The sequence below is a fragment of the Musca domestica genome, unplaced genomic scaffold, assembly GCF_030504385.1.
Source record: "Musca domestica strain aabys unplaced genomic scaffold, Musca_domestica.polishedcontigs.V.1.1 16, whole genome shotgun sequence".
NCBI classification, from domain to species: Eukaryota; Metazoa; Arthropoda; class Insecta; order Diptera; family Muscidae; genus Musca; species Musca domestica.
In genome coordinates this window covers 8,861,091-8,873,479 of record NW_026712219.1, presented here as the reverse complement: position 1 = coordinate 8,873,479, position 12,389 = coordinate 8,861,091, and the positions used below count along the sequence as shown (strand labels likewise).

The 12,389-nt window shown below is 36.3% G+C and overlaps 1 protein-coding gene across 2 annotated transcripts; it reads left to right on the top strand.

The window, feature by feature from the left end:
• The first annotated feature begins 1,729 nt into the window (after positions 1 to 1,729).
• On the top strand, positions 1,730 to 11,811 carry LOC131801394 (uncharacterized). Of its 2 annotated transcripts, XM_059120043.1 has the most exons (3): positions 1,730 to 1,960; positions 2,508 to 2,662; positions 10,422 to 11,811. In XM_059120043.1, the coding sequence occupies exon 3, from the start codon at positions 10,422 to 10,424 to the stop codon at positions 11,454 to 11,456; it is 1,035 nt and encodes a 344-aa protein (XP_058976026.1). In that variant the 5' UTR covers positions 1,730 to 1,960; positions 2,508 to 2,662; the 3' UTR covers positions 11,457 to 11,811. The 2 variants fall into 2 exon arrangements, with proteins under 2 accessions (XP_058976026.1, XP_058976025.1); XM_059120042.1 differs by lacking the exon at positions 1,730 to 1,960 and having other exon boundaries at positions 1,974 to 2,662.
• Positions 11,812 to 12,389: the final 578 nt, after the last annotated feature.

The following is a 12,389-nucleotide window of genomic DNA, read 5'->3' as shown; positions in this document are numbered from 1 at the left end:
ATTAATTGTCATTTTAAAAGGTTTCCCTTACATTCCATCCAATTTCAGTTCTTTATGCCCCCCTCACCAACAAGTATTTCATTTGAACAATGCGAATTACTCCAAAGGAAAACCTTCAATTAATTATTTGAAAAATTACCTCAAAGAGACATTCAATTAAGATATTCGCATTATTCGTGACAGTCCAATGTCATTTAATTGATAAATTAAATTGCAATGGCACCGAAATTTCAAGATTCCAAATCTACAGAATTCCAACACTACACATAGCTAACAAATCATATTGTCACAAAAACAGGTAGCTTTTTTCTGCAAGCAAATACCGGCAAAGAGATCTCGAAAAGAGACAAAATTAAATAAACTCAACATTCTTCTAATGATGCATAACATACTGGAGGAAACATACTTTACATCATTGTATGCATATGTGTGGAAATATTCTACCACATTTCTCCTATGTGTGTGTGTGTTTGTCTGAATGTAGCTCCACACTTGGTAAAGTGGATGTTAATAAACTTTGTTGCTAGCAACTAAAAATTTAACATATTTTAGCACGTGTCACTTGGTAGCCGGACATGTGTCATGGAATATTCCAAGCAGTGGCTGCTACTATCTGTTGGTGCTTCCTTCGGAACGTTCTTGCCACAAGCAATTGCAGATATGAGAAGCATTTTCCATCTAACTATGTAACGCAATCCTGTTGCTTTTCATTTAGCAAAAAAAAAACACAGACTGTCGTTGAAGGGTTTTGAGGTTGTTTCTTTTTAACTTAGAAGACAATTAATGCCATTGGATGCATCACTTGAAGTTCTCTAGGGAATAAGGGAAATGAATTGTGTTTATGGGACCGGTTTTGTGAGGATATTTTGATCTTGTCATTTTAATTCATTTGAAGTACTATGGTTCTCGTAATTCAAATAAAATGTATGTATGTCTTATTGCCACAGAGAGAATATATTGTCAAAAAGTGCTTCATCGCGCTTAACTTAAATCGGGGTCAAAGATGGGCGACATGCTCCATTCTTTCTTATACTTCTCCTAAAATTTTCCAAAGATCAAGGTTAAAAATGGGCCAATTCTTTTTGGCACATCTTCCAAATGTGATCAGAATTTTGAAAATATTGAAAGAATTAGATAATTTTTGTAAGGTTTTCCTTAACAGATATTGTGAACTTAATAGAGAATCTAGAATGTGACTTTTTTGAAGAATATTTGAAATGACTCTCAAGCCAATTACTAGATTTTTTTAAAAATATCTTAAAAGAATATTTAACCATAAATTCAGGATTTTGTACGTATATCTGTAACCTCTTGGACACTGACCGAGGAGCAACAATCGTGAATTTTGAAAAATGTTTTGAATGACCTGTATGGTCAGTGACCATACTTTTGGTCGCTACTGTGCGTTTGAATTTTAAATTTTTCGGCTAGCGGTACACAATATGTACATTGGTGCATATTAACAAATACATGCATACGTGCTGCCGCTAGCCAAGCACTTTCCAATAAATCCTGGAATATTCAACAGCTCTGGCAGCCCAAAGCAGAATATTCCCGGACAGTTGGTCAACCATCTTGAGAGCGACAACATAAAAATCATCGAGTGCCCCGTGAAGCGACAAGTGCCCGCGAAAATCATCGACAAGTGCCCAGTGAAGAAAGAAGTGACATTTTATTTTATTTTTTAAATTACATTACACAACATTACATTATAAAAAAAACAACATTAACATTGTACAAACACCAAAAAAAATGAATTACAACATTGTACATAATTAACGTAAAACAAATTCTAAATTAAACAAATTAAGTTACAACAAACAAAATTATACATTAAACAATTAAAACATTTGTACATACACACAAACAACAAAGATTTGAATTACAATAAAACAACACATGAAATACAATTACAAATTAAATATCCAATAAATTAACAAAAAAGGAAAAAAGGTCAAAGGTAAAGTTAAAAACATTTGGTCCTTGACGAGCCAGATTGTGTTTTTTAATAAATAAATTAAAAAAAGTGCAAGTGAAGTGAAATTAAAATACAATATAAAAATTTCATAATAAGTGAACTGACTCATAAGTGAACGGTACTCATAAGTGAACAATAAAAATTGAACAACAAAAAGAAACCAAAGCAAACAGTGAGTGAACAATAAATCAAAAAATGAAAATACATTCAACAAAAGTGTTATAACAAAAAACAAAGTGGAAAAAAAAGACATCCAAAAAAGAACAAAAAATAAGTGTTTCAACAAAACAGTAGACCCTGGCAAAACACACACACATGCATACGAATACAGAACAGTGATCAGTGGAAAGCAATAGTGATAAAGCAACAATATACGAATGAGAGACCAGTGGAAAAATTAAAAAGAAAAAAAAAAGTAAACCACAGTGGGTCCAAACAGAAAAAAATATTTAAAATTTATTAATTTTATAATTAAAAAAAATTATAATAATAATAAAAATAGTGAATAATAAATTTATTATATCCACAGAAAAATAACAAGCAGCAAGCAAAACGACAATTAAAAAGACACAACGGTTCGGGTATAACAAACAAAAACCAACAAAACAACCCAGACTCAACAGAAGGAAGAAGAAGAACCGAGGGGTAACACAACACATTCCCAACTTTACAAAGAGAGGCAAAGTGAGTACGAATGAAATTTTTTTGTGCTTTTGAGCGTGGAATCGAGAAAGGATTGCAGTGTGCGGCTAAATTTGACACCGACACTGTGCCTTTAGATGATAGAAACGCTGTTTTCTACATATAATTTGACACCCATTGACACAATTGACCCAAACTCAGCGTTATTTGGGATCTTGGACTGATGTTGACCCTTTATTTAGACCTGGGGAATACACAAATACGTCCTTATTTACACATACACACAAACATCTAGATTTCTCTCAAAAAATAGTTGGAAATTGTGGAAAATAGTTTCCAAATTATGGAAACTAACCCGTAAATTGTTAAATTGAGAACATTTTATGGAAAATTTGGAATTTCTCTCCGTCGTTTTGTGGAAAGCTGGAAAGTTAAGACTCTCTTTTGAAACTTATTTGTCTGTCCGTTTACAGTGGGACCTTTGACAAATCAACACACCCTTATTAAATATACAATTTTGGGGCCATTTTGAAAAAAAAAAAACTTATTTATTTACATGTTTTTGAAAAAATCAATGCTTGTTTTTGGAAACTTGCCCTCTCGTTTTGTGGAATAATCCATTTACATTTAACTTGCGATCTTTGGAAACCAATTTTGGCGCAAATTATGGCGTCATAATTGCGGTACAACAACTTAGAAAAATTATCAGACATTTTGCTAAATATTTTACATACCAAAAACAACACGAAATCTACGTGGAATATTATGGCGCAATTTTTTGGCGTCATAATTTACCAATACAAATAACCTTGCTATCGTACATATTTTGTGTGGAAATTTTCTTTTGAAAAATTGCTGGTTACCCCCTGACACATACATACATCCACAAGAAATATTTTGCATCAACACAGACACATCGGAATATCACTAAATAATTATAAACGCCATTTTGAGAAAAAGTTATTTTGGGAATTCTTGGAAATAAGACCTGTCTTTTAAACATACAAGAAGTTATCATAAACTTCTTTTGGCGGAAAAGCACCAACATTTTTAAGGTTAACTAACCTTAAAAATTGCAAAGTCAAATTTTTTAATCTTACATATGAACATAATTACTTATGAGGCTGTGAATACATCGTCTTATCTTTTCTGGTATTTTTTCTCAAAATTTTTGGAAAAAAAAAAAAAATCCATATCACTTTTAAATCATACATTTCATCTTGGGGTACATAGAAAAATTTCTGGAGAGACACTTTTACATTTATGCGTATTTTTTTTTGGATTTTCGACAAAATTATCTACTTTTTGGAATTTTGATTGAATGAACAAATTTGAAAACTTAAGATACGATTTCTGACTCAACAGTTTTTACGAATAAGTCATTTTTGTCGAAGTCTCAAAAAAATATATTTTTTAAACAATTTTTTTAAAATTTTTGGAAACGTTTTGGAATTTTTATTCTGGTGAACGGCTGGCACTTGACCCAGAAATATTTGCTGATTCTCTATAATATTCTAAAAAATCGGTGCTGCGATAATCTAATCTGCGACCCACAATATTTCTTTTTATGAAAGAAAAAATATATCTAAAATTTTAAACAATTTGGAAACCTATTTGCCGCATAAATTACTAAATATATCACAATTCTGTGGAATTACAATTTTTGAAGAAACTTGGAAGAAGAAATTGCCAAAAAATTATTTATCCAAATCTAGCGTTTATAGAGTATTTGTTGACTCAGACAAATATTCAAAAGTTTTTTATATTTGGATAATTTCCAATTGAATTTGCTGAAAAAGTGAACCCTCGCTTGCAAAAAAAATTAAATTTTTTGACCCAAATTTTTTTGTTGTCAAACAGTTTGCTGGGAAACTCCAATACATGTAAATTCTTTTTGGTTAACTCTTTTATTAAAAAAAATTTGTTTCTACACAATAAAATCTTCCTAGAATTGGAATTCAGCGATTTTATTGCAAATTTTTTGATTTTTCTCTTTGAAAATTGGTACTTTTTCGTGACAACCCAGCACACATTTTTTCTGCGATTATTTTTTGAAAATTTTTAAATAGTAAAAACGGATATTTTGTTTGAATCTGGCCATTATATCGTCGATTTGACTGACCCTTCTACGCAATACTTACTATTTTCGGAAATAATAATATAAATGCTTATTGATTTGCCGAACTTGGATTCTCAATTTATTTCGTCGAAATTTTTAATATTTTTCTGACCTCTTGAAACGTATTTGCTAGCAAGTATTGTAAAATTTCTGCATTCGAAATTGCGATTCCCAATTAAAATTTCACTTGTCGTTAAAATTATATTTGGAAAGTAACATTCAAGGTTTTGCCAAGAAAAATCATTGATTTGTTTGTATCCAAATACAAGAAAGATCTGTCCTTAATCGGCCAATTTTGTCAAATTCTTGTCATACAAAAATTTGTTCTAAAGTCTGGCCCTTGATACAACAAAGATGTCTAAACTCAACCGTGAGAAATTTGCAAATTGCGTGAATGATCTGAAGGATTACGCATCAATTGTGAGCATCGCAGGCACAGATGACGACATACACACATTGGAGGCATCGAGAGTGGAGCTAAATTCATTTTATGACCAAGTAAAAAAGGCGTATTTAGAATGCCGAGATTTTATTCCAGAGGAAGGAGAAAAACCGGTTGATAAAACTAAACTGAGGACCCACTACTTAGAGGCAATCGACACTTACAAAAAGGCGATAGGAATAATCAATGGACAAATCCAAAATCTCAAAGAAAATGAAGCAAAGGAAAAACTCAGAATCGAGACCCAATTTTCTCAAAAGGAAACTGAATTTACCCCACCTTCGAGATTACCACCCTGCGACACGGATACTTTCGAAGGAAGTTACAATACTTGGCCAACTTTTCGGGATTTATTTACCGCCATTTACATCCAGAACTCCAAATTGAGCAATGTTGAAAAACTTTTTCATTTGACTCAGAAAACAACTGGTGAAGCTAGAGAAGTTATAAGCCATGTTCCTCTAACAAACGAGGGATTTGAGTTAGCCTGGAGGAATTTAACCGACAGATACGAGAATAAGAGAATGCAGGTGAACGAGCAATTAAAAATACTATTTAATTTACCAAACGTTTCAACTGATTCGAGTTACAGCATACAGAAATTACAGCGAACAGTAAATAGCTGCATTCAAATTTTGGAGACACAAAATGTTGAAGTAGCAGGCTGGGATCCTATATTAATATATCTTTGTTCCAGCAAACTTCCAAGAACCTTTTTAGAAGAATTCGAAAATACTATAGAAGATTGCAAGACTCTACCATCGTGGAAAGCTTTTAACAATTTTTTGACCCACAAATTCAAAACGCTTGAATCAGTAGGGAACATAAAACCAAACTTGTCAAAACCAAATCAGCAGACTCAGAGCAGAAACGATTATACAAAGAAAATGAGATTTACAAGCAGTTTTCAAGCGAATATTAACCAGAAAGCCCAAAATTACAAGGGTAAAAATGCAAACATTCAGCAGCAATCCCAGACTCAGTACCAAAATACGTGCCAAATTTGCAAATCTAATCATTTCATACGAGATTGTCCACAATTTATCGCTAAAAACGTAAATGACCGGATTCATGTGGTCAAAATGGCACACCTGTGCTACAATTGTTTATCGTCTAACCATGGCGTGAAAGATTGCAAAAGTCGTTTTGGATGCAGAACATGTAATTTGAAGCACCATACTATGTTACATAAGGGAACTACAACACAAGAGGAAGCACGCCCTAGCACCAGTGCTGCCGCTCTCACAACACTAATACAGTCCACATCAAATGAAGAAACAGCGAATATAACAACTTTGACACTACAGGATGACGGTAAAGTTAATCCTCGTCCAGGAGACACCCTACTTTTTACAGCCATGGTTCAAATCGAAGCGAATGGTCATTATTACGACGCACGAGCTATAATCGACTCTGGATCACAATCTACCTTTGTTACTGAGAAATTAAAGAATCGTTTAAGGTTGCCCACTAAACGAAACCTAGTGCATGTTACAGGAATTAATCGACTCATTTCTGAAACTTCGGCTAAAGCTTGCGTATTTAAATTACGTTCCAGACTTGACCCAAATTTCAAGTTAGAAGTTTGGGCACCTGTTTTGAAATCGCTTCCGTCAAACTTGCCATCATATACCCTTGAAAGAACACAGATGCATGACGCTACGAACTTGGAATTAGCCGACCCGAAGTTCTACATCAGCCAACCAGTTGATCTCCTAATAGGGATGGACATAGGCCCACTCATCTTTACAGTTGGAACACCTATGAAATCGATTGGTACCTTATTAGCTCAAAAAACTGTGTTTGGATGGATAATTGGCGGACCCTTACAGGATGAATCACAAAAGAAGAGACAAATATCACTTTGCAATACTACATCGATGGAAAAAATATTAACACGTTTTTGGGAGGTGGAAGAGACCCCAAAACAGGTTTTGAGATCAGATGAAGACGTATTATGTGAACAAAATTACTTGAAAACTACCAAAAGGAATTCGGAAGGGCGATATATTGTGACCCTCCCATTCAAAAATGCGAAGAAATTGGAGAATCAAGAAATATTGCTTTAGCCCAATTTTATAGAATGGAAAGAAAGCTTATGAAAAGTCCGGAGATAAAGGAATTATACGATAGCACGATCCTTGAATATCTAGAACTCGGGCATATGAGAAAAATATCTTCAAATGACATAAACAAGACTCCAAACTATTATCTGCCACACCACGCAGTCATAAGACCTGAAAAGATTACATCAAAATTACGAGTTGTTTTCAATGCATCAAGTCCAACGTCAAACAAGCGAAGTCTCAATGACAACCTATATGCAGGTCCGGTTTTACAGCAAGATATTGTATTACAAGTACTAAAGTGGAGATTTTTCAGACACGTTTATAATGCTGACGTTACAAAGATGTACAGGCAAATTTTATTGGACCCTAGTCAAACAAAGTTTCAACGAATATTATTCAGAAAATCTTCGTCTGACCCTATACAAGATTATGAATTGTTAACGGTAACATTTGGGGTTAATTGTGCACCTTTCCTGGCTCTTCGAACTCTCATTCAATTAGCTGAAGACATAAAAGACACTTATCCACTAGCATCGAAAGTAATTTTGGAAAACCTTTATGTTGATGACGTCTTAGCGGGAGGTCATTCGGTCGAAGAGACCATAAAATCTCGCAAGGAATTAGCAGCTGCTATGGAATCGGCTGGATTTGAGCTAATGAAGTGGACTGCTAATGATCCAAAATTAATAAATGACCTGCCCAAAGAAAAGCTTAGCCCAGTGAATTCTCTGGATATTTCCGATGACGCCTCGACAAAAACACTTGGAATACGTTGGAACATTGCTGGAGACTTTTTCAATTTCACTCCACCCTCAATGGACATTAAAAGAGCTTATACAAAAAGGGAAGTTCTCTCAACAATTGCCAAATTATTCGACCCATGTGGGTGGCTTGCTCCCGTTGTAGTAACCGCCAAACTAGTTATGCAACAAATTTGGCTTGATAAGATAAACTGGGATGACACTCTGAAAACCATGACACTTCTGAACTGGCAAAACTTTGTTAAACATAGCGCAGATATTAAGCATTTAAAAGTTCCAAGGTGGATAAATTACTCCAAAAATAGTGTTGTAGAAATTCATGGATTCTGCGATGCCTCGGAAAAAGCATATGCAGCAGCATTATATATCCGACTACAGAATGAAGACAACGAAATCAAAACGTCATTGCTTACTGCAAAAACAAGAGTTGCTCCAATCAAAAAAATTTCACTTCCCAGATTAGAACTTTGTGGAGCCGTCCTATTGGCGAAGTTAGCATCAACAATATTGAACAATCTCCAGATATCAAACTTTTCGGTTCATTACTGGACAGACTCAACAATCGTGCTGGCTTGGTTGAAAAAACCACCTTGCCATTGGTCAGCCTTTGTGGGAAATCGTACATCTGATATATTAGAAAATAGTGGAGCCGAACAATGGAATCACGTAGACTCTGAGGATAACCCCGCAGACATTGCCAGTCGCGGATGCCCACCCAGCGAACTTATAAACAACACACTCTGGTGGCATGGACCGCAATGGCTCAAAATTCCTAAAGTTCGTTGGCCAGCACATAAAATTCCCGATGATACTAACTTAGAAGCAAAAACACTAAAAGCACTGACTCTATTCGAAGAAGAAAGTGACCCTCTAAAAAATTACTCATCTTTGACAAGGGTTTACAGATCATATGCATATGCGTTAAGATTTTGGAAAAACACTGGAATAAATAGACGAAATCTTAGAACCTCTTCAATGGAACTCACCGCTGAAGAAATTCAGGATGGTAAACGTGCTTGCATAATTCATACCCAGAAATTCTTTTATGCAGCCGACTATGAATCACTTGGAAGGAAAGTTCGAATATCGTCTTCTAGTTCATTACTGACACTCAATCCTTTTTTGGACTCAAAAGGGATCATGAGATCTAATGGCCGATTAGTACAATCGCCTGCGCTAACTTACAATGAACGGCATCCAATAATACTCCCACATGGAGCAATATTAAGCAAACTATTAGTAGATTTTGCTCACAAGATCACATTGCACGGCGGTAATCAGTTGGTGACCAGATTATTAAGGTCCGAGTTCTGGATATTCGGACTAAAATCGTTGGTAAAACAAACAATACATAATTGCAAAATATGCTTAATTTACAAGAAACGCACACAGAATCAAATAATGGCATCACTACCTCCTGAACGAACTCTCTTGGCAAGACCCTTTATGAATACAGGCGTAGATTTTGCGGGACCCTTCAATATTAAAAGTTATTCTGGCAGAGCCTGCTTCATTACGAGAGGTTATGTCTGTTTGTTTGTTTGCTTCGCTACCAAAGCCATTCATTTGGAACCCACAAGTGACTTGTCGACATATGCCTTTCTTGCCGCTTTTTCTAGATTTATTAGCCGACGGGGCTGTCCGTCGTGTATCTACTCCGATAACGGGACCAATTTTGTGGGAGCAGTTGATCTGTTAAAGCGGGATCGACTAGCCTTCATGAAAAATATACAAAATAGTACAGTTCAAAACAATTTTCATCAAAATATTAGTTGGAAATTTATCCCGCCTGGCGCTCCGCACATGGGTGGCTTGTGGGAGGCCGGGGTTAAATCCTTTAAAAATCATTTAAGAAAAAGCATGCCAAAAATGAACTTTACTTTCGAAGAATTCACTACAATTTTAACCCGCATAGAGGCATGTCTTAACTCTAGACCCTTGAGTCCAGCTAGCGAAGATCCTAACGATTTGGCGCCTTTAACCCCAGGTCATTTCTTAATCGGTACCGCGATTTTAGCTCCGCCCGAACCCGACGTTTCTGATCAAGATATTAGTCTGGTTAATAGATGGAAAAGGTTAAAAATAATCTCCCAATATTTGTGTAATCGATGGAAGGTTGAATATTTACATGAGCTTCATCGACGTACGAAATGGAAATATCAAAAGGATAACCTTAAAGAAGGTGACTTAGTTGTGATTAAAGACGAACGTTTGGCACCAAATGAGTGGAAACTCGGGAGAATTATCAAGACCCATCAGGGAACAGATCAAAATGTTAGAGTAGTAGACATAAAAACTGCTGGTGGCAACATCAGCCGACCCATAACGAAGGTTGTCAAGTTATTTTCCGACTAATTAGTCGGACCCCTCCTTTCAAAAGAATTAGTACTCCTTCTTCTCTTTTTCACAGATGGCAGCATATTTACCAGTCCAGAATTGGAGAGACGAAGAGAGCCCAAGACGCCCTGAAAGGAGAGAATCCCGTCGCTTAATTGCAGAAAGAAGCCCGCAACGCCCCGACCGCAACCCACATCCACCAGAAGCCCACCCAGCCCGCGAACCAGCACCAGTACCCAATAGAAGCAACCCAGCCCGACACTTCGAACGCCGCCCGAGTCCTGATCGCAGTCACCGTAGCCGTTCTGAAAATAGACCAGCCCCCAGAGCTAGAGGAGCACGGCCAGGCCATTGGCAATACTCCTGCGGACTGTGTCAGCAGGACCATGCTCTGAGCTCGTGCCAGCGGTTTAAAGACCAAACTCCGTATCAGAGATACGAAACCACTGAGCGGCGGGGATACTGTCGAAACTGTCTGGCACGATCGCATTTGGCCCCCGATTGTCCATGCATTACGGGTTGCCGACGATGCGATTATAGACACCACACCATGCTACATGGGGCGCCACAGCTCGAGGATAGCCTACAGCCCGCTCAAATAAACGAGCCGCCTTTTTCGTGGGATCTCGTCTTTGTACCCACTGTCATGCTGCGAGTTACCACCGAAGATATAGACACCCACTATACGATACGGGCGTTGCTGAGTAAGTCAGCTGTAATGTCCCGCATAGGGTACTCTACCTTCCAACGGATGGGTCTGAGGTCATTTTTATACCAAGATCGTCGATTTACGACCTTCAAAATAATGAGCCGGCGATCTAATTCAACATGGGCGCTGAAGGTCAATGCTCTTGTGACAGATGAGCTGCCGAGACGAATTTATTCAGACCCCATACTAGATGACCCAACCTCATATTTTGCAGAGCAAGCACTTGCGGACCCAGACCCTAGAAGCAATGTACCCATAGACTTGGAATTAGGCGCAGACACGTATTCTGCCATAAGAAAAGATGGATGTACCGCGGCTGGAGTGGGTGATGTTCAGGCGTACAACACTAACCTGGGATATGTCTTCGCTGGACCAATTAGGAACATGCCATCGATGTGAAAAGACGCATATTAGCACGGAGTCATGGGGGCGGAGAATGTATGGTCAGTGACCATACTTTTGGTCGCTACTGTGCGTTTGAATTTTAAATTTTTCGGCTAGCGGTACACAATATGTACATTGGTGCATATTAACAAATACATGCATACGTGCTGCCGCTAGCCAAGCACTTTCCAATAAATCCTGGAATATTCAACAGCTCTGGCAGCCCAAAGCAGAATATTCCCGGACAGTTGGTCAACCATCTTGAGAGCGACAACATAAAAATCATCGAGTGCCCCGTGAAGCGACAAGTGCCCGCGAAAATCATCGACAAGTGCCCAGTGAAGAAAGAAGTGACATTTTATTTTATTTTTAAATTACATTACACAACATTACATTATAAAAAAAACAACATTAACATTGTACAAACACCAAAAAAAATGAATTACAACATTGTACATAATTAACGTAAAACAAATTCTAAATTAAACAAATTAAGTTACAACAAACAAAATTATACATTAAACAATTAAAACATTTGTACATACACACAAACAACAAAGATTTGAATTACAATAAAACAACACATGAAATACAATTACAAATTAAATATCCAATAAATTAACAAAAAAGGAAAAAAGGTCAAAGGTAAAGTTAAAAACAGACCTCTTCATTAATTTTAGAATTGTTAAGGAATTTTATTGATAGATCTTCCGGCCAAAAATTTGGATTTTTTAGTGATATTTTAAAGGACGTCCTGACAGGATTTTTTACAATAATTAAGCGTCTTGTGAACAGAACTCTTGAATTTTGAAGAATTTTTCAAAGTACTCTTTGGCCAAAAGTCGCCGATTTTTAGTAATATTTTCAAAATAGAATGATAAACAATCTTGGATTTTTAAGATTTTTTCATGAAAAGTCGTACATTTTTAACAACATTTTAAAGGTCAT